The following is a 21494-nucleotide window of genomic DNA, read 5'->3' as shown; positions in this document are numbered from 1 at the left end:
CTGTGGGGCCAGCGGGTGACACACCTCCCTTTATTTCTCAGGCATCCAGAGGTCGCAAGCCTTCCCAGCTGACAGCAGAAGTCCCCTCTTTGACCAGGCGGCCCTCCCCTAATATGGTGTGGAATCCCAGGCTGTGCTCACATGCCTCACCTCTGGGGCCCCCCCCGGGCCCCCCCACCACCCCGCACTGGGCTTTCACAGGCAGCTATTGTTCTCCAAATGCAGGACCCCACCACCCAACTACTGCAGGGTCTGCAAGCACAGCTAGGACCAGAGCTGACTGGACTGAAACCTGAGGCCAACAGAAAGCCAGAAACGTGGTGAAACACCTCTAAAAACCTCCTCCTGAGGCCCAGAGACTAAGCACCACCTCCACAGGTCCTCTTAGCTTATGGCTAGCACCCAGGGTCAGAAGCCTGCCTCTCTCACATGGAGTAGCATAAGTCTGCCCCACGCAGGGTCCAGGGTCCAGGGAGGTGAAAACTAGGTACCTCTCCCATCCTGTCTCTTCAGACACCTGCAGAGAGGCCCTCCCAGCCACGGGACAAGCACTTTTCCATCATCTTGCAGGGCAGTGTGGTTCGCCTCCAACTCTCTCTTCCATTCGGGGGTAAGCACTGGGCTTCATCCTCAATAGCCAAAGGACCTATATTGTATTTTCCTCAAAACAAGGAAGCAGCATGCCCTGAAAGGAATTTCAAGCCTCCGTCTTGAGAGAGAGAGAGAGAGAATCTGTTGGAAGTTTCTGCCCACTTCCCGCCTTTACGATGACCAACAGTGGTGTTGAGCTGCAGCAGAGCACAGATGAGGGGTGGAGGGCCACAGGTCCACACACTGTCCCTTCATTCTCTGAGCAGGACAGGTGGTACTTGCCCATCTTTGATGTGGGGGCCTGAGCCTTGGGCTTCCCTGGAGACTCAGATGGTAAAGAATCTTGCCTGAAATGCAGGAGACACGGGTTTGATCCCTGGGTCAGGAAGATCCCCTGGAGAAGGAAATGGCAACCCACTCCAGTATTCTTGCCTGGAAAATCCCATGGACAGAGGAGCCTGGTGGGCTACAGTCCATGGGGGCGCAAAGAGCTGGAAAGGACTGAGTGACCAACACTTTCACTTTCTGAGCCTTGGCAAGGTGAGGTGGCCCTAATTAATTCCTGAGTAGCTCCAGGCTCAAGGCTCTTTTTGCCTCATTTCTATGTATACCACGGTTGTCCAAGGAACATGTGGATGGAGTCTCCTCAGGCCACACAGAGTGGGGGCATTCTGGGGGAATGGGGAGAAAGTGCCCTTTGCCCCCAGGTGAATGAATGTTGTGACATCTCACAGGCCTATCTGTGAGTCTTTACCAAAGTTTAGCTAATTCTGCTTAAGCTGTGGTGAGCACTTGGCCTGTATCACCTCATTTAGTCCTAACCTCCGTCCTGCGTGATGTATATTATTCCTGAGGCCAAAAGGTGCGAAGCTGCTGCCCTAGAACTAAGAGGGGATGCAGCAAAGAGGCTAAGCGTGCCTGTGTTGGAATCCCAATTCCACCACTTAACTAGTCGTGGTACCTCAGGCAAGTTCTGTGCAGTCTCTCTGTCTGTAAAATGGGGCTAATAATTGGTAGCATGTCCTGAAGATTAAACCAGTTAATGGTTATCAAGCACCTTGGAGGCTATCAGACATGTAGGAAGTACAGCATAAAAAACTACTGCCTGATTGTCATTTGCTTCCATGCAAGCCTTGGAGAGCCTGACTCCACCGCCCGGCTCTCCCGTTAATTGTCTGCATCTCCTGAAACGCAGCAGGGCCTGCTCCAGGCTGAGACTGGGGCTGAAGCTTGGAAGCAGAGCAGAGAAACGCATAGGAGGTCTGGGTTGCAGCTGCACACACGACACACTAACTTTATTCACATTGATACAAAAGTAGATTTTTCCAGAAATGTTCTCTTGTGCCAGGGGGAGCAAGTTGAGTGGCACGTGGCAGAAGGGTGGGGGGAGGGGGCGGGAGGGGGCAGGAGGGGCAAGGGCCACAGTGTGGGTCGTGGAGGCAGGACAGCGGGCAGCAGGGGCTAGGGGAGCAGGACGATCTGGGCATGGTGGCCCCTCTGCCCCATTCTAGCCACATTGGATGGCAGAGGGCATCCACACAGATATATTGGGAGCATCTAGAGTGGCAGGAAATGGGGGTCAGGGAACTTGGACAGGAGGAGATTGTGGGTAGAATTTGGTGCCCATGACTTTCCTCTCCTGACCGGCTGCCAGCTCCCCCAGGGGACACCGGGGGTTCCTGTATGCCCCATCTTGCTTCCCCTTCCTTACACGCTCCTCTTGGAAGGGCTGGACATGCCCAGGAGGGGCTGAGTTGGCGGGTGTGGCAGTGAGAGCGAGTGCACAGATAGATGCTCACGCAGGCAAGGAGGGGGTGGAGGCTGGGCTGCCCACCGAGGGGCCCCAGGGGTCTCACTGGGGCAAGGCCTTGAGGATGGCATTTACCTCCTCCGCCACAGCTGTCAGGGCAAACTCAAACTGGTCCTGGGGCAGGGTAGAGGGAGAAAGGTCATGGGGAGGCCCAGCCTTTGCTCCTGCCCTGGGATGGGTTGGGGGGGCTTTGGGGTGGTCACTTGGGGGAGAAGGAGGGAGCCCTTCTGGGGGAGATTTGGAGGCAGGCAGGCAGGAGAGGCAGGCCCCTGCCACTTTCCCTGGGGAAAGGTCATGGCTAGGGTGGGTATAGAGAGAAACAGTCACCTTAGAGCGAACAAGGCCAGGCCGCTGGTCACGGACATGCTCCAGGGTGGCAGCGATGTCAATCTCCTTCACTCCTGGTGGGGAGGGGTGTGGGGACAGAGATGCTCAGAGGGTGTCCAGAGGAGGGTAGGACCCAGAAAGCCTAGGGCATCTTGGGATGGGAGGCTCAGAGGACTGGATAAAGCCTGGGGGTATGGTGACCTGCCCTCCATGAACTCCTGTGACCCCAGGGGCTGGGGAGACTCTAATCTGGGGCTGGGCTGGGGACGTGGTGGGGAGGGGCCTCACCTTTCGCCATGCGGTTCAGTACCATGTCGATGAGGATGTAAGTCCCTGTCCTGCCTGCACCGTCACTGCAGGAAGAGAGGGTGACAGGCTGAGCTGGGGACCCAGCAAGAAGGGGGAGGGGAGGGGACATGGAGGCTTGGGGTGGAGACGCTGGTGGAGCCGTTAGGGTTAGCTGCGGGGTTGGAGGGCATGAGTGAGCCGAGGATGAGGGATGGGGTCATGGCTCCTGGGTCCTGGGAACTGGGCCTTGAGTGGGGAGCCTGGGACTCGTGGGGTGTCTCTTGGGCAGAGAGCCAACTGAAAAGGAGAGCCCTGGCTCCACCCTGAGGTGGAGGCAGTGAGAAGGAATGGGAATAGCCATTTCCAGCCACTGGCCAGGCTTTCCTTCAGCCAACGTCTTATGTAAATGGCAAGATGGTAAATATTTTCAACTTTGTGGGCCACATATAGCCTCTGTCGTGTGTTCTTTTTTTTCCTTCAACTATTTAGAAATGGGAACATTATTCTTAGCTCATGGGCCATTAAGAAAATAGATGGTATGCTGAATTTGGCCCATGGGCTGTTGTTTGCTGGTATCAAGGGGACAGGCAAACAGCGTGCTCGGGAGATGCACATGGAGGGCAGGGCCAGAGAAGGGGTGGGAACCGCGAAGCTGCCCCCTTCAGGGCCCTCTGGCTTGGGCCTGGCCTGCCCCCACCCCCCTCCAATCCTGTACGCACCTGCAGTGCACAATGATGGGGCAGGAGCGGCCCCGGTAGCACTTGTTCACCTTCCTGCAACAAGAAATGGGCATGAGGGCCAGGGGCACCAGCAGAGGGGAAGGGGAGCTGAGACACACACCTGCGGGCCTGTCTTCCTTTTCTCTCCACATGCCCAGGGCCGAGGAGGGAAGAGGGCTGGACAGAGGAGTCGTGGCTGGAGGCCAAGAACCAGAGATGGTGTGGGGGGCACTGGGCTTGCCTTGTCACTATCGGCCTAGGCTATGCACCTGGAACGACTGATAAATCAGTTGGTCTGATTTATCAGATAAAACCTGATAAATCAGATCAACTGATAAAAACCTTTCAAGCTTCAGTTTTCTTACCTGTAAAACGGGGATGATAGTAATAGTAACCTCCTTCTTAGCGTTCTTATTACATAGATTATGAGGTAATCCATATAAAGGACTAAGTGATAAATCTGGCACACAGCAGGTACTCATTAAATGATGGCACTATTAAAGATAATATGTCATAATATTAACAGTCTCCCCTGCCTGAAGTTCAGGGAGGATAGGTGTTCTGGTGACTTCAAGGCTGTCAGAGCACACTATTGCTCTGCCCCGGGTGTTCCCCTCCCCACCCGGGCTCCTGTGGTCCTCACCAGCAGTGAGGTCTGGTTGCAGCCCTGGGCGCAGAGTTCCTCTGGCGAGGGGATGACAACCCCTCAGCTCTGAATATGCTGCCGCCCACTGTCTCCCTGGGTAAGTCTTACCCCAGCAGGTAAGCACAGGTGCTCTGTGATTGGGTCATAGTCAGACTGTGGGTCCACCTGGACCTCAGACTCTGCTTCTTGGACCACAGCTCAGCAAGGGGCAGGTGGGTTCTCCCTCTCTCGTGGCCCAGTCTAACCTGCCCTTGTTCCTTATCACATTCCTGATTTGAGAGTCACTTGCAGACTCCTGATACTCCCAAAGGACAAGGGCGAGGGAGAACATTTTGAAGGGTTATTAGAGCATTTCAGAGGAGCTTAGAACTTAGTGGTTCCCCAGTCTGGTACCCCCAGACTTACTGGGGCCAGGTGACTTTGAATGGTTTTCTAGGAGTCCACATGATTCCTTAGCGTATCGGCTGGTAGATCAGGGCTGGGGTTGAACAGAAGTTGTCACAGTGGCTCCCAATCAGTTAATAATAATGACAACAAATAGTACTTAGAATTAACAGAGCCTTTGCTATGTGCTGGGGCTTCCTTGGTAGCTCAGCTGGTAAAGAATCCACCTGCAATGCAGGAGACCTGGATTCTATCCCTGAGTTGGGAAGATCCCTTGGAGAAGGGAAAAGCTACCCATTCCAGTATTCTGGCCTGGAGAATCCCATGGACTATATAGTCCAGGGGGTCACAAACAGTTGGACACGACTGAGCCACTTTCACTTTTACTTTTGCTATGTACCTGGCACTTAAAGTAGATTTTATAGATTTCATGCTATTGACTTTTGTAACAATCCCTTAAGGTATGGGTCATCAATCTCATTTCACAGATAAGAAAACAGATGGAGGTCAAGGAACTTGATCAGAGTCATTTTCTAAGACTTCAAAATTTATTTTGCCTTTCCTCTGATGGACCTTCACCAAAACAGTATTTATTAAGCAGCAATTAATTTGTTCTGTGTGTCTAAGCCAATTGAGTTTACATAATTCCAGCCTGAAGCAAAGAAACATAACCTTTTCGCTTACCTGTGCAGTCTTAAAATAGGTCCATGCACTCATTTTATAAAGATTTTTAAATATGGAAAACAAAAAATACCCCTGATACCCCTGATGGCACCTTCAAGAAGCCGGTACCTCAGGTTGCATGGACCCCAGTTAGAAACCATTGTCCTGAGGGTCAGAAACTACCCCCAGGTTCCCACCCCAGTTCTGTTCCTCTGCTTTCTGCCCAGCACCTAGAGACCTCAGACTGGCCTGGCAAGGGGCAGAGAAGCAGAAGGAAGCTGCAGTGTGGGTGAGGTCCCTGCCATGGCAGCAGGCTTCTCAGCCACCAATCTGTGGAGGGAAGGCAGGGGACTCTGGAGGCCTGGACATGGTTTTAGCATCTGAAGAGGGCAAGTCCCCCTGTTGGTTTCCTGTCCCAGCCCCCACCTGGTTCCATGAGTCCCCAAGAGTCCAGAGATCCCCCCCACTCCCTTTGATAGCATTTGTCCCTTCCCTGAATCTCCCCAGCCCCAGCTCTCCCAGCGCCCTTCAGGGTGGTCCCTGGGCCACACGTCCTCATGTCCCATCCATGCAGCGGCCACACCTGCCAGTGATCACTTTTGTGACTATGCAACTGGAGTGAGAATACTAGCTGCAGATCACAAAAATGACGCTGGCAGCCGTGAGAGAGAGAGAAGAGGGAGGAGACAGAGAGGGGAGACAGACAGCAACGGAGAGACAGAGACATGTAGAGAAAGAGAGAGAGGAGTGGGGAGAGAGAGACAAAGAGAGGCAGAGTAAATAGGCAGAGATGGGAGGGAGGTGGAGGAAACAGCTGAGAGATGGAACAGGGAGGGGTGCAGAGGGGGGAACTGTCGATGGAGTGGGGGAGTGAGACAGTGAGAACCATGGGAGAGAGCTGAGGGGGAGAGGGAGGGTGGAGGAGAGAAAAGTGGGAAGGAAGGGAGGGAAAGAGGGAAAGAAATAAAAATAGAGGCAAAGAGACACAGAGGGTGAAGAAGGGGGAAGGCACGGGTTAGTGAGAGAAAGCAAGGGGACAGCAGGCATAGAGACTGGGCACCAGGAAGCACGGGACAGGAGGAAATAGACAGCAAGGACCAAGGAGGAGGAGAGGAGAGAGGGAGGCGGCTACAAACAAGATGAGCCTTTCAGGGTACAGGGGGGTGGAGGGAGAGGAAGGTTATGGAGGAAGACTGGGAGATAGAAAAAGAGGGCAAGAGAGAGGGAAGAGGCAGCCAGACAGCAGAGAGAGCGAGCAGTCAGGAGCTGGACCACAGCAGTGGACGGATGGGCACAGCGAGACAGGGCGTCAGTCCTGGTTTGGGGGGTGGTGTCCAGAAGGGGATGCCAGGAGGTCAGAGTCAGTCCTGGTTTGGGGGTGTCTAGAAGGGGGCACCAGCGGACCAGAAGCTGAGGCTCCAGGTCGGGCGAGAGGGCCTGCCTCTCCTGACCGGGGGCCCCAGGAGGAGCTGATGGGCTGCGGGGAGGCTCCAGAGCCCGGCTCCCGGCCCCCCTGCTCCTGGGCTGCTCTCTCCCGGGCTCCTGGGAGCCTTCCTCGGGCCGCCCCACCGCCCAGGGGTGCCCGCTTACCTGCGGAAGTCCAGGAGGGGCCGGGTGGAGGCCGGGGTGCCCTCTGCCGGCCAGCTGAGGAAGTGGAACTGCGTGAGCGTGCGCGTCTCCTGGGTCTGCACGTTCTTCAGGTAGAAGCTCCGCACTAGGAAATCCTCGCACCAGATGTGCTCCGACACCAGGTTCACCTGCGAGGGTGGGGGCGCAGGCCTGAGCGCGGCAGGGCCCCTCCAAATCCTCCCGGCCTCCCAGGCCAGTCAAGAAGCTCACTCAACTGTCCCCAGGAACCCTAGCCATCTGTGTCACTTATGGACTGCTCACGACAACTGGCGGCTTCTCCATCTAGACACAGCGGGAGCCTAGCTCCCCGACTAGGGATCGAACCCGTGCCCCCTGCAGTGGCAGCTCGGATTCTTAACCATTGGGCCCTCCGGGAAGTCCTGTGTGTTTCCTGGAATCAGTTTCTCCTTCCTCTTTTGCGCAAAGACTAGCACAGTGTCTGTGCTACACACACACCATAAACTTTGATAAAATTCTGTATTTTCATTTGATTTTTTTCTTTAACCCCAAGCAGGACCAATTTTTAAAGCTTAAAAAGAAAAAGTATTGTATGCTCATCTAATGCTGAAAATTTGTTATCCAGAGCTCATTTAGAGATAAGAAGCTTCTATTGTGCAAATAACATCTGTTTTACGGGGGGAGGGGGTCACTTCCCATTGGTCAGGAATGTTTCTCCTTCCTCTACTTTGTCTCTGCCCAGACCCCCCAGTGTTTTTCTATTTTTCATAAGCAACATGTGTGATTGGCAGCATTTTTTTCTTTGCTTTGGCCTCCAGGAAACTCAGATCTAAACTAGACTCAATAAAAGTAGGATTAAGTCTTGGTCTTCGAGTATACTTATCTTCCCTGTCTCAAAACTGTACTCCTGGCTCTTAGCTTCTTACCTTAGTTTCAGTGGCTTTATAGTTTTATATCTGTACCTTTCATCACAGGTCCCTACAAGTGCTTTTCAGCCCTAGACTGGACACACACATACACACATGTATATGCATATATGTATGTATGTGAATGCTTTCCTGGTGGCTCAGACAATAAAGAATCCACCTGCAACTCAGGAGACCTGGGTTCAATTCTTGGGTTGGGAAGATCCCCTGGAGAAGCACATGGCAACCCACTCCAGTATTCTTGCCTGGAGAATCCCCAGGACAGAGGAGCCTGGCAGGCTACAGTCCATGGGGTCTCAAAGAGTTGGACATGACTAAGTGAGTAAGAACACCACGGCACAGCATGCATGAATATGTGTGACACATGGATGTTTATATACACATACAGTTGCACATGCATGAACTGTGCACCGCCCACTGTCCCCACCCCCATTGTCTCCTGGCCATGGGGTTTGCTGACCTCATATACGTGGTAGAGGGAGGAGCCCTCGTCCGGCCAGTAGCGATCACACTGCTTGACACCATCCTCCACCAGCGGGGTCAGCATGACGATGACAGTGCAGCCACTCTCCCACACCATCTAGGGACGGATGATGTCTAGCACCCAGGTAAGCTCCACTCCAACCTCCCTGGGACCTGGTTGGCCCTGGCTGCCCACAAGGGACCCCGGTCCCTGGAGACACCCTCCCTCCAAAAGCCCACCTGCCAGAAGTCTGCAATGGTATGCGACAGCGGGCCCTGTGTGGCTATGTAGGCTGGCATCCGAGGGTCGTGCTCAATCTGGGGGCAGGGAAAATACATCATGAACCAGAATAGGAAATGCCATTATGGAGAGGTCTGGTCAAAGGGAGCAGGCTAGGGTCTGGGGGACCCTCAGAACTCCCGTTTCCATGCCGGATATCAGGCCCACAATTCCAGGGCCTTGTGGAGCAGGAAATGGAGTCTATGGGGGCAGGATGAAAATGGGGAGGAGATAGGAGCCACTCACAATGGGGCTGGCATTGATGTAATCGCTCCGAGAAGGGCTGCTCTCCACCTTCAGCTTGATGCGAGCATGGTCATCTGCACAGACCCCACACCCCACCCCAGAAACCCCTCCGGTCACTGGGGTCCTGGCACCTCTGCCACTCAGCCTGAGCCAGGAGCCCAGCCCCTACCCCAAGCCCTCCGGACTCCCAGCAGACAGAAGGCTGGGCCAGCAAGACTCACTCACAGGGAAGGAAGTCAGGGTGGCGGTTCTTTTTGATGTTGCCCTCGCCCTGGGCGGTGGCACAGGTGTTGGGCTCTGCTTGGTAGGCACACAGGGCCTGCCACTCCTTGGCCAGGCGGTCCCTGTTCCTAAGGTGGTCCTCCATGTAGGCCTGCAGGGACACCACAGCCTGGCGCCGGCCCCCACTGCCAGCCTTGCCCCTCCCACCACTTGGACCCCTCCCCGCCTCTGGGCCCATGCCCCATCCTGACCAGAATCATGTGTCCCGTGGAGATGTCCATGTTGGCTTGGGCGGGCTCCTCACACCAGGATGGGGTGCTGCTGTGGGAGCTGGGGCTGGCCTGGGCGGCATCACTGAACTGTGAGGACACGCTGCTCACCCGAGAAGGCTCAGGTGGACCCTCCGCCCGGTTGAACAGGGACTTTGTAGCCATGTGCTGGCGGCATAGATCCTGCAGAAGAAAGACAGGGCAGGATCCATGTTCTCCTGAAGCCTTTTCAACAGAGTTCTGGACTCAATTCAACAGAGTCCTTAGGATGGTCCTGGATTGCTCCCCTGGGGTAGGGTCTTCTGCCCTGGGTCTCATCCCTTCCAGGGCTGTTCTGCTTGGGTGTGGCCCATGACAACCTCAGATATTACAGAGCAGAATCCAGAACCCCCTGAATGGTGGTACTGGGGAACCACTGGGGAACAGGAACCACCTGTCCTCAATTCCCATCCATTCAAAATGCCTCCACGACACCCCTTCTGGGGCTTCTCCAGCCCATTCCTGGATACCCAACTCCCTGCCCTCATCTTACATGAGACCCAGACTCCTGAGCCCCTTCCATTCCCTTTCATCAACAAGCTTCTGGGGCTGCACACCTGGTACTCAAAGGTAGTGTCACCATGGGCCCCCTCGGGTCCCAGGGCAGCCAGGCGCTCCTTGTCCCGCTGTCGTGCATGCTGCCGCACACACAGAGCCACTGCCAGGGCCACGAGCAGCCCAGCCACACCTGCCAGGGCCACCAGAGTAAGGAGCACGGACCGCATGGGAGAAGTGCTGTGGGCCGGTCGGGGAAGGATGGCGGCTGCCTCCTCCCTCTGTGGGAACAAGGTTAGAATCAAGGTGGGCAGTGATGGTGGGGGGAGACTTAGGAGCTGCTCCTCACCCTTGTCCCACACCCCACTCCCTGCTAGTATATCTCCTGGGGAAAAGCTGAGAGGCAGGGACATGGTGGTACAGGCAGAGGGACTCACACAGACTCAAGATCCTTCTTTCTCAATCCCCATGGGACCAACTCAACCACACTGTACTGCCAGAGACTTAGTGGGTGACTCTCCCTAGGAGTTTTTACATTAAAAAATGGATGTAGAGAAGTATAGAGACCCAGGAAGTCAAACAGTAGAACATGAGGCATCAGTGTTGGATGCATAATAGAAGCATATTTTGAGTTCAAAGTCCTTTCTGTGTAGTGTTTTCCCCTGGAATTTGAGACTTTGCTCTAGCATATCTATGGACGGCTGGGCCATCTCAGGTAGTTCTTCCAGGTGAGCTGGCTGCCTATAGAAGGCTGATCCTGCAGGGAGCTGGAGCCACTGGGGCCATCTGCTGGTCGGAAAGAAAACTGCATGGAGGAGGGCTGCTTCAGCAAAGGTGGTGTATTTCAGCTCCTGTTCTGCCAAGACTGCCTTCATTTCTGGTGGGCAGCATCAGCCAGCGGGGACTTTGACTGGTTCTTCAGTTATCTCATACCTGTCCCACTCCTGTCTGCAAGATCTGGAGCCCTGTCTGTGCTTCCAGTTCAGACTTCACCAACCCTGCAGGGAGGACGGAGGTCAGATCCTCTCCAGCCCCCCATATGGTCTCCACCCCATGCCATGCAATGCCCCGTGGCAGGCCGGGCCCACATGGCCTGGGTCTGGGAATATTCCTGGGTCTGGGAATATTTCAAGGAGAGCATCAGCCACCGGTCTGGATCTATACAACTAGGGCTGGGGCCAAGAAGTATTTACCGGCTTGCTGGGTCACATCGGCCAAAGACAGGTTCTGTTCATTGTGGCGGATGCGGAAGGTAAGGGCTGGTCCCACGACACTGCCGAATAGGAGGTATATTACTGCCTCACCCATCACAGATCCCAGATTCAAAATGAGAGATCCGCTCTGGTCCTCTCTCCCTATTAGAGGATGGGGCTGAAACCCATGCCATACGGGGGTGTTTCAGGAGGGAAGATATTGGACAAGCCAGCAGCAGGGAGAAGTGTGGCTGTAACTTCAATGCAGCTGGAAACATCTGTGACCTGACCTCGGCCCCTTAACCTGGAGTATGTCTTCCCCTCCTTCCCCGAGCCCCTCAGGCCCCACTCCCTTCAAGCTACCTGCCACCCCAGCCAGATAGAGCCCCACCTGATGTTGATGAAGCTGCCCGAGGACATGTGCACATGCTCAGCCAGGATCTCCAGCAGCCTTACTCCTGCAGCCAGACTCAGGGGCCTGGAGTTGCAGAGCCAGTAGAGGAAGGAAAGTGGGGACCCTCTTGGCCACTTTCTTGAAACACCCTCCAAGGGTGCCAAGACATCCAGGGGTGCAGAGCAGTCCCCCCTCCACCCCTATCTACTTCACATCTGCAATTCTGCTCTCTGCCTCCCAAGGCAGGCCAGCCCAACCCCCAAGGGACCAAGAGGCTGCCCCACACGGGAGCCCTTACTTCTGGTCAGTGACAATGTAGCCGTATTCCTCTGCTGATGGTCGAGCGGAGGGCTGCCCTGCCACGGTGGGCTGGCTCTGGCCCAGCGGGCTTTTCTTCTCTACCAGGACTGGTGTGGCGGGGGCACCGGCAGCTTTGGGGGACTCAGAGGATCTGGCGCTCAGCTCCTTCTGGGCTTTAGTGGAGGTGGAACCGCCCGTGGGGGATCCAGGCAGGGAGGGCATCGGGGGCGGAGGCTCTGCTGGGTCTATGCCCTGAACCTGCTCCTCCATTGTCTGTTTAGAAGAGAGGCTAGAGGTAAGGTCTCTAACAGTGAAGGGGTTAAGGAAAGGGGGTCTACAATCTGGACCCTGAGCTCCCATGGGGTGCTTATGACTTGATTATCTTTCTATCCCCAGACCCAGGTCAGCATTGGGTACCGAGAGGGCATTCAGGAAAGTGAGCCAAGTGGATGAATGAATGAATGAGTAAAGGGCTGAATGAGTGACTATTCATGATAAGCAATAATCGACAGGATGGGGCTGGAGTGGGGAGAAACTCGAGAGTGAGGAAAGCTGGAGTTAGGGGAGATGATGAACAGACAGGCAGTGCTCTTTTGACTTTTGTTTAGCCACAAAATCTTAGAAATCCAACGTGTGAAACAGACAGAGCGCCTTAAGCCGTAGGGCAATCAGGAGTCTGCCTACTCCCTTCCCTCCCTTCGCCTAAGGATCTCATTTCAAAACCGTGGTCTGACACGACTGTAGTGAAAAAAAAGGACTGAATCAAGAATTCTCACTTCTGGTCCCAGCTCTGCCTTCAGCCTGAGGTGAGACTTTAAACAATGACTTGCAGCCTCTGGGTCTCTGTTGCAGGGTCAGAGAATGCAGATTCTGCGTCCTGAGCCTGAGATTTAGATTTCAGCTAAGGGTTTTTGCTGCCTTAGGGGTCTGGGAGGTGTTGCAAACTCACTTTCTTGATGTCAGCTCCAACGTTTACAACCCCTCCTGTAGGGACAGGAAAAACAAGACTCTGGGCAAAGGGCCAAGACCAAGGTCCACACAACGCAGGCAGGAGAAAGGGCTGGTAGCTCTGAGTCTGAGACATCTGCTATGGGTTCTCCCCGCAGTCAGTAACCAAGGCTGTTGTTGAGCTCATCCTAACATGCCTCTGTGTGTGTTAATTCCTCAGTCGTGTCTGACTCTTTGTGACTGCAGGGACTGTAGCCTACCAGGTTCCTCTGTCCATGGGATTCTCCAAGCAAGAATACTGGACTGGATTTCCATGCCCTTCTCCAGGGTGTCTTCCTGACCCAGGGATGAACCCACTTCTTTTGTTTCTCCCGCATTAGCAAGTGGATTCTTTACCACTGTACCGCCTAGGAAGCCCCATGTTTCTGGGCTTCTGCACCATGGGCTCAGTTACTTCAGTGGTATTCGCCTCTTTGTGACCCCATGAATTGTATCCCGCCAGGCTCCTCTATCCACGGGATTCTGGAGCAGGATCCCATGCCCTCCTCTAGGAGATCTTCCCAACCAGAGATCAAACCCATGTCTCTTGTGTCTCCTGCATTGGTAGCAGGTTCTTTACCACTGGCGCCACCTGGGAAGTCCCTTCTGCTTCATGCATGCACGCTCAGTCACTTCAGTCGTATCTGATTCTTTACGACCCCACGGACAGTAGCCCACCAGGCTCCTCCACCCGTGGGATTTTCCAGGCAAGAATACTTGAGTGGGATTGCCATTTCCTTCTCCAGGGGATCTTCCCGACCCAGGGATGGAACCCGGGTCTCCCACATTGCAGGCAGACTCTTCACCTTCTGAGCAACCATTGCTTGATCAACTCCTCCCTATTTTTGGCCACATCCCTCAAAGCTATTCTTTGCGCAGTCCTCTTACCTGTCAATTAGTGGCTTCTTGGCAATGACCTTAGGTCCTCAGCATCTTCTGCCTAGCCTTTCCAGTGCCTCCAGATCCCCAGCTCACACCTTCATTGGCTTCTTTTCCCATTACTTCCATCTCCCAGTCCTTTCCTGCTCTAACTCTTCAGCTCACCACCTCACCCCTGCTTCCTGACTGTGGCTGTCAATAACTCTGTGTCTCAAACCAACTCCCTCCCCTGAGCTTGGCCCTTCCTCTCTAGACTGTTTCTTGTGGCCTTGAGAAGTGGGGCAAGAGGCCTCTGTGGGGCTGGCAGTCTCTCTGCCCTGACACTCACCCAGATTTCGTCCGGCACCCTTGGGCAGCAGCTGCAGCAGGGTCGAGAGGGTAGAGAGCTGCTCTGGGGTCAGCTGACGCAGCTCCACGCCATAGCCCGCCAGCACAGCGGCCACTCTCTGCAGAGTCGCATCTGCTGGGAACCAAACATGGAGCTCAGGACTAGTGCAGGGATGAACTTACGGGATGAGTTTGCAGGTGGGAAGGGACCCCCACATTTAGGAACTTCTCAAACACCAGGACACTGATGCCCTCCCCTTCCCGTCCATGTCCACACTTTGGGGGAAAGCCCTTCGGATGCCAAGACCAAACTTCAGGCCCAGTAGGGACTCCTCAATTCCCTAGCTGGAGAAGACATGTCAGCTCCACCCGCTACTGTATCCCAGTGCCTACTTATGCCTGGCAGAGAGCAGGCAGTCAATAGGCATTAGTTGAGTGTACAGATGACTTTAAGGACAAATTAACAAGTGCGTGCATAGTCAGGACAGACCCCCTCATCTCTGCCCCCTCAGAAAGCAGCCCCATAGGCATGGAGTGGATGCTGAGGCCATGGTTACCTGGCTGCTCTGCTGGGGCGGGAGGCTTCTCCTCACGACCCTCTAGTCCTTCCTCCTCATAGCCCTCCGAGGAGTCCCCTGCCCGGCTGCTGCCCCCTGGCTCTGGCAGCCTTGGTGCCCTGGCCCTGCTGGGCACTTGTGACTCCTGGGCCAGGTAGAACAGCTCTGACTCCTGGAAAAGCTGAGCAGGTGGAGGCCCTGGAGGGTCCCCATAGGAGTGGCCAGGGTGAGCCCCAAACATGCTCTTGGAAGCAGTTCGGCTGAGGAAGGCAGGGGCTTCAGCCTTGGGCAGGGGGTCAACACTGACCATGCCTGGGGCGCTCTCTGAGCCCCGGGAGCCATCGCGGGAGCCAAACTGTGGGAAACCAGAGATTGGGGTAAGAGCAGATGTCAGCATGGGGATTGGGGCTGGGAGGGGGCCAGTGTCTAGAGCTCACCTGATGGAGCAGGTAGGGCTGAAGCAGGGCAGGTTCATAACTCAGGGCAGGATGCGGGGGCTGCGGGGGCAGCAGCAGATGCTCCAAGAGAGGGGGCAGCAGCTCAGCCTGCAAAGGGGACAGGGGGGAGCCCGCCCCAGCTCCTCCCCCACCTACTGAAGGTCGAGGAAGCCGATGCTGCGGAGCTGGGGCGGAGCCAGTGGGGATGCCCTGTAAAAGCAGCTCCCCAGCGGGACCAGGTCTCCTGGGCACCAAGCCAGATCTGAGGAGGAAAGCAAAGTGTGTGTGGGGGTGTGTGTGTGTGCACGTGTGTGTGTGCGCGTGTGTGTGTGAGCGCATGTGTGTGCGGGCATGTGTTGGTTGTATGGGGCAACGGTGTACAGAATTTATGAGGCAGAGATGCTGGGGGCCAGGCAGGATTAGCCTAAAGTAAACCTGATCTCTCAAGAGATGAGGTAGCCTCAGGAGAGGAGAGAGTAGCATGGAGAAGGGCCAGAGGTCTACGCCTGGGTAGAGGTCATCACCTCCCTGGTAAGGGTGCCTGGGTCCCTGAAACACAGCAGCAGAGCTGATGAAGCATGAGGCTAAGGACAGAAAAGGGGAGAGTGGGGAGTAGGGGAAGGGAGCTGGGAACTGTTCTAGATGAACTGTGGCTGCAACTTGCCCCGTTGCCCCTGTGTGCATGTCCCCAAGTACACATCCAAACATTCAATGCCGTGTCCCGCCCTACCCCACTCTGCCTTCTTCAGCTGGTATCATCCTCTGAGCCCCAAGCCCTCATTTACTTTCCTTTGCTTTACAGGGCCTGAATGATGCCTTCAGAGCCCCTAACCACGATAGGAAGATGGTGCCTCCTACCATGCAGTAATAAAACTGAACATTAATCAGCCTCAGTCTGACAAAGTTCTAATCTGTTCCATGATGACTGCTTTGATGCTTCTTTTAAAATATCAAATGTCCAAATGTTTCAAAGCAGTCTTTAACATTGTGAATCAACTATGCTATGATAACAATTTTAAGAAAAGACTTTATCCGGCAAAAAAAAAAAATCCCCCAGTTTTGAATGCTCTTGTTTTGCTAGATCCCCAGGGATGAGCTCAGCTCATGTTGGGCATGTGGGCATATCAAATGACCACTCCAGAGCCTCTTTCCCCCATGCCCCAGTCTGCTGGTCTCTGTACATAATTTCCTCTCTCCATCAGGAGGACCACAGATGCACAAGCCTTGCAATGCTAGAGTTGATGACAAATGATTTCTACCTGTCCCTTGGATGAGGCTCTGGGGGGCGAAGCCTGGGGATACGCTCCATCTCCTGGGAGATCACATACTGGGTGAGGTCATCATGCCAGGACAGTCCTTCCAGGGAGAGAAAAGAGTGAGATGGAGATTGTCCCTCAGGCTTGGGACAGTCTGAGGGCTCAGTAACAGGGGCCAGTGCAGATCAAAACTGTACCCTCTACCTTGCAGTGTACTGAACTGGGCAGAGTCCAGGAGCAGTGGAGGGGGTCCAGAGACCTGGTGGGTGATCTGAGTTGTCCCTTCTACCCCCCAACTCCATCCCCAGGTGCAGATCTGGAAGTGAGACTGCCTCCAGTGAGACTGGGTTTAAATCCTCTGCCACTTACTAACTGTATGTCCTTAGCTGAACCTCTGTGAGCCTTAGTGCGCTCATCTGGAAAATAGGGGTTTATACCTCCTAAAATTTTTGTGATATTAAAACACAATATAAACAGTTAGAATAGTACCTGACACATCATGAGTATTATCATCATCATCAATATTATTATTCATCTTATTTTTATTGATCCTGAACCTTAGTTTTCTTTATTTGTGGTGGTGGTGGCGGTTTAAGTGGGAATAACATATACTTTATGGATCTGTAGTAAAGATTAAATGCAATCAGGGACTTGAAAATGCTTGGAAACCTCCAAAGCATTATATACCTGTTTTAAGCCTTCATCAACATCATCTTATCCTGAAGGCAGATCTCCTGTTTGACCATTTCCCTCCATGAAATCTGCTTGCAGGAAAAGTCAGTCATCTATTCTAAAAGGATAACCTCCCACTCTCCAGTCCCACCTACTCCCATTCCTTTTTGCTTGCTTCTGGATTAACACTCATACTGCTTTTAACTCATATCATGGGATCTATACCTGCTTTTTTGCCTATTAACATTGGATGAACTATCTGTGTTTCTATAAAAGGCCAATCCTCCATTTGGGCACTAGATTTCATCCCCTGCTACCTACTCAAGAACATCTTCCCCACAATTCTCCCCTTTTTCTTGTATCATCATTTTCTCCTGTTGTTTACTGAATTATTCCCATTCACACACAAACACAATGCAATTTTTCCCATGTTATAATAAAAATACTGCTTGAATCCCACATTCCCCTCCAAATGTCACCCCATTTATTTGTAGCAAGACTCTTTGAAAGTGTTATCTCTGCTGGCTGTATCCACTTCCTTTCCTCCCATTCCCTCTTACTCACTCTATTCAGGATTTCCCCACCCCCCAACTAGTCTACTAAAACTATCATCAAGATCACCAGTGGCTTCTGCGTATCTAAACCTAGGGTCAGTTCTCAGATCTCATCTTACTCAAGCTACCACCATCATTTGACACTGTTGATCACTCCTTCCCGCTTGATACACTCTCACTTAGCTTCTAGGATACCAAACACTCCTGTTTCTCCTTCTACCCCATTAGCTCTCCCTTCTTAGCCTCCCTTGTTGATTCCACTCCTTCTCCTGGTCCTCTTAATAGAATTCTTTAGGGTTTTTCTTCATATTGACTCAATCCCTTGACTATTTCATCCATCTCATGGGTTTAATTACCATCTATACACCAAAGAATTCCAAATTTATATCTCGACTTCAGACTTCTCTCTCTCTTTCAAACCCCAATTTTATACACTCAACTTTCTATTCTAATTAAGTGGACATCTTGAACTCAGTATAATCAAAACTGAGCCCCCCTTCCCCAAGTTTATACTTCTGCATAGTTAATTCTTTAATGTTTAGTGCTTCTGTTTGTACCATTGATTCCCTACATTCTATTCTCAACACAGCAGCAAGAGTGATCCTTTTAAAGTAGAAGTAATATCAAGCACCCCTATGCTCAAAACTTGTGATGGTTTCCTCTTTTACTCAGAGTATAGTCAGAGTCTACACATTCTCCTATAAAATCTTAGAACATCATTACCTACCTGACTGCTTCTTCTGCTCTGCCTCTCCATCACTCCTCTACAGCCTTCTGTAGAGGTGTTTTCCATGGTGCTCCTCAAACTCATGCTTAGGGCTTTTGTTCCAGATCATTGGCCAACCAAAATACTCTTTCCTAAGATAACCTTCTGGAAAACATCCCCACCTCCTTGATGTATTTATTCAAATTTCCTAGCCTCACTAAGATCTATCTTGACCACTCATTTTAATAGTATGGCTTCCTACCTCACCATTTCTGATCCCTTTATCCTGCTGTAATTGTTTTTTTTCCATGGCATTTATCCCCTTCTAACATATGAATATTTTCTAATTTATATAATGTAGCACCTCCCTTCATCTCCTGAATATAAACCCCAGAAGGCAGAGACCTTCATTTCACCCCTTGATAAATCTTAAGCACCTTAAACTATGTTTGCCACATAAAAGTACCCAATAAATGAATGAATTTGTTTGAATGAATGAATTGAATGAGCGGAGTGTTCTCCTGGCTGAGGACCCCAGGATTCACAGCTCTGGAATACTCAGTCAGTTCCAGAGAGTGGGCTGATCTCAAAGAGATGAATGCTGGCCTCTTCCAGTGGCTTCTTCCAGAAGCCTCCTCTGGATTCCTCCAGAGAGTCTAAGTGTGAACAGCATGTCTCTAGGGTTCTACTCCCACTCCTGTCTCCAGTAAGTTCTGGGAAGTTGAGGCTCCACAGTGGATGTGATAGGAATGTTCCATGAGAGAAAATCTAGAATCAGACGGTCCCTCCCTTCCCCATTTCATCTAACCAAGTTACAGCCTCTCTCCTCCAGACCTCACCTTGGGACATGAGCTGCCGGAGCACACCTTGTAAGCGTTGAAGAACTGGGGATGTGACTTGCAAAAGGGGCCGGGCTTGCCCCACTCCCACCTGGCACTGTCCAAACAAGCCATCTAAGAGCACAAAAGTGGTGTTAGCAGGGGGCTTGGACAAGAGGCCTTCCAAAGTCCAGGTTGCAAATAGAGAGCTCTGTCTCTATCTCCTCTCTTGGCTTCAGAGGGCTTTGCTCCTCCAGGTCATTCCCCCTTCTCTCCAAGTGCAATTCCCCTTCTGACTTCCAGGCACCACCCCCCGCCCCCACCCCCACACACACTACTTTCTCATTGTGTACCCTGCCCACCCCCACCGACTTGTAAGTCCTATGTTTGGTTTCACTCACCCTGAATACAGACTTCAAGATGAGAGCAGAGTCTGCGGTCAAACAGACAGCCTGTAGAGAACAGGTGAGCAGAGAGGCTCAGATACCCCCAGGCATACAGTGGTCAGATGGATGAAGAGGCTAGGGAAGGGGGAAGCAGATGGGATCCAGTCTTTCATTCTAAGGAAGGCTTTAAGCTGGGAGGAGAGGAGGGAAGAGGCCTCCTCTTCTTAAGAGGGGGATCTGGTTTGGATTTCAAAGATCTGCAAGTTTCGATTCTTTCCCTAAAAGCCTCAGTTTGTTTAACTAAGTAATGGGGAGAAGAAGCCCTTCAGGTGCATGGGGATGGTGATGGTGGAGAATGATAAACTTCTACTCTGATAGAATTACTGCGGGGTAGTTTCTGTTCAAATTCAGAGGGAAAAGGGACTTTCCTTCCCATATCTCCAAAAGTATCTTATGATGGCCTGGGGCTCAGAAGAGACGGGAACCCTAGCACACTTCCGCTTCGCATGGGAAAGGGTGGGATGGCTCTAAGGCAGTGCTCCCCACACTGTCCCTCTAAGTCCGTGGCCCTAGAGCTGTTGGCGCTGTTCGCGGTGCTGAAGCTCTGAGCCCGGCGCCTCTGAGGGTTTGCCTGGAAGCAGTTATAGGGGAGGGAAGGGCGACCGGGTGAGGAGCCTTCAAAAGACCTGACCTCTCCGCCATTCCAGCCTTCATCTTCCACCCTAACCAACCCGCAGCGCCACAGGAAGTACCTTGCCCTGGCCTTCAAGCCCGATGGGGGAGGAGGGCGTCAGATTGCGAGCTTGCGCCCCTTCCCCCACGCGCCCCTGGCCCCCACCCTCCCCCTGCCCATGAGTCAGCGCTGACTGTCTCGGTCCGCTCAGATGTGAGTCAGCACCAGGCCTGGCTGTGGGGAGGGGGCGGGAGACGACCCCTCCCTCTTCACCCTCTTTGGCCCCCTTCCCCAGCCGTCTGCTTCTCATCGGAGATCAGATTACAGCGATCGGCCTCTCCAGACTAGGAGAGAAACCCTGGCCCCTCCTTTGGCCTGATCCTCTACGGAAATCTGGGACCCCGGAGCTCGTGGGCCCGACTTCTACTGCCTGGAAACCAGGGTTCTCTCTTTCCTTCCCCTCCTCCACCCCTCAGCGCCGCCACTTTTTGGCGCCTCGGGGACACGTCCTTCTCTCGTATCCCGTCTCTAGGTCTCTCTGTCCACACGCACCCCCTTTTCTTCTCCCCAAACCCCGAACTTGCCCTGAGCCCTCTTCTCTTAGGTCCCGCCCCCGGGTTCCCAGCCCCACCTCCAGGCCTACGCCCCTTTCCTCGCAGACGCCCTCTCTTCTCTCTCCGCTCACCGGGCCTCCCCCTCCCCACTCCACACACACCTTCCAGCCGAGGTTCCGACCTTCGTGATACTTCCCATTCCCTCCCCTCCACACCCGCAGCACACCCCACCGAGTTCTGCTCTCGGCACCCTCCCCCACCCCCATTTCCTCCTGACCGTGGGCACTAATGGCGTTGCAGCCTCCCGGGCGGCTGCCCAGCAACAGCAGACATAGTAGCACCCGGAGACCCCCCGATCCCCCGGGACCCCCAGGCCGCCCCGGGAGCCGCATCCTTCCCGGCTCGGCTCTCCAGCCCGGCAGCCAGAGCCGCAGCGACGCCGGCCCGAGCCTGCCAGCGGGGCCGAGGCGGGGCCTGCCACTCCCCACCCACCGAGGCGGGGTCTACACGCCCCTCTCTCCGCAACTCTGCCAACCCCAGGCGGCTGGTGACGACATCCCCACCCCCGGCTCTGGCGTCGATTTGCGTCATTCGTGGCGTAAAAGCGCAGTTTTCGTGGGGCTCCTACTCACCCCAGCCCTCCTACACCCAACAGTAGGAGCCTCTTTAGAATTCTCACTTGGCCTCAACTTGACATATTCTTCTCCCCAAGGGCCACCGCCTCTATCACCCAGTCTCAGGGTTGGCGAGAAGGGGTCCCGTTGGGTGGGGACCAGGAAGGATAAGTGAGTCCGGTAGTATAAACCTTAAGATGTGAAGCATAAAAGTGAATAGAATGTGTCCTCTT

At 53.6% G+C, this 21494-nt stretch overlaps 1 protein-coding gene and 1 non-coding gene across 3 annotated transcripts; both read right to left on the bottom strand.

Annotated features, from left to right (window-relative positions):
- On the bottom strand, nt 1859-21270 carry PTPRN (protein tyrosine phosphatase, receptor type N). 2 transcript variants are annotated; one of them, XM_018058998.1, is made up of 23 exons: nt 20925-21270; nt 19436-19486; nt 19056-19169; nt 16288-16384; nt 15029-15290; nt 14592-14946; nt 14036-14167; nt 12791-12825; nt 11840-12114; nt 11539-11625; nt 11148-11227; nt 10888-10952; nt 10017-10235; nt 9403-9603; nt 9155-9302; nt 8930-9003; nt 8644-8721; nt 8402-8521; nt 7019-7185; nt 3736-3789; nt 3017-3081; nt 2729-2802; nt 1859-2515 (listed from the first exon to the last, which is right to left on the bottom strand). In XM_018058998.1, the coding sequence occupies exons 1-23, from the start codon at nt 21037-21039 to the stop codon at nt 2444-2446; spliced, it is 2940 nt and encodes a 979-aa protein (XP_017914487.1). In that variant the 5' UTR covers nt 21040-21270; the 3' UTR covers nt 1859-2443. The 2 variants fall into 2 exon arrangements, with proteins under 2 accessions (XP_017914487.1, XP_017914491.1); XM_018059002.1 differs by having other exon boundaries at nt 19436-19555; nt 20925-21002.
- On the bottom strand, nt 5998-6134 carry MIR153 (microRNA 153). Its single transcript, NR_129601.1, has one exon. It is a non-coding gene; the product is annotated as a microRNA 153 (primary transcript).

Source organism: Capra hircus, chromosome 2 (genome assembly GCF_001704415.2).
Source record: "Capra hircus breed San Clemente chromosome 2, ASM170441v1, whole genome shotgun sequence".
NCBI classification, from domain to species: Eukaryota; Metazoa; Chordata; class Mammalia; order Artiodactyla; family Bovidae; genus Capra; species Capra hircus.
The sequence above is the reverse complement of the archived record's forward strand: the minus strand, read 5'-3'. Positions and strand labels throughout refer to the sequence as shown.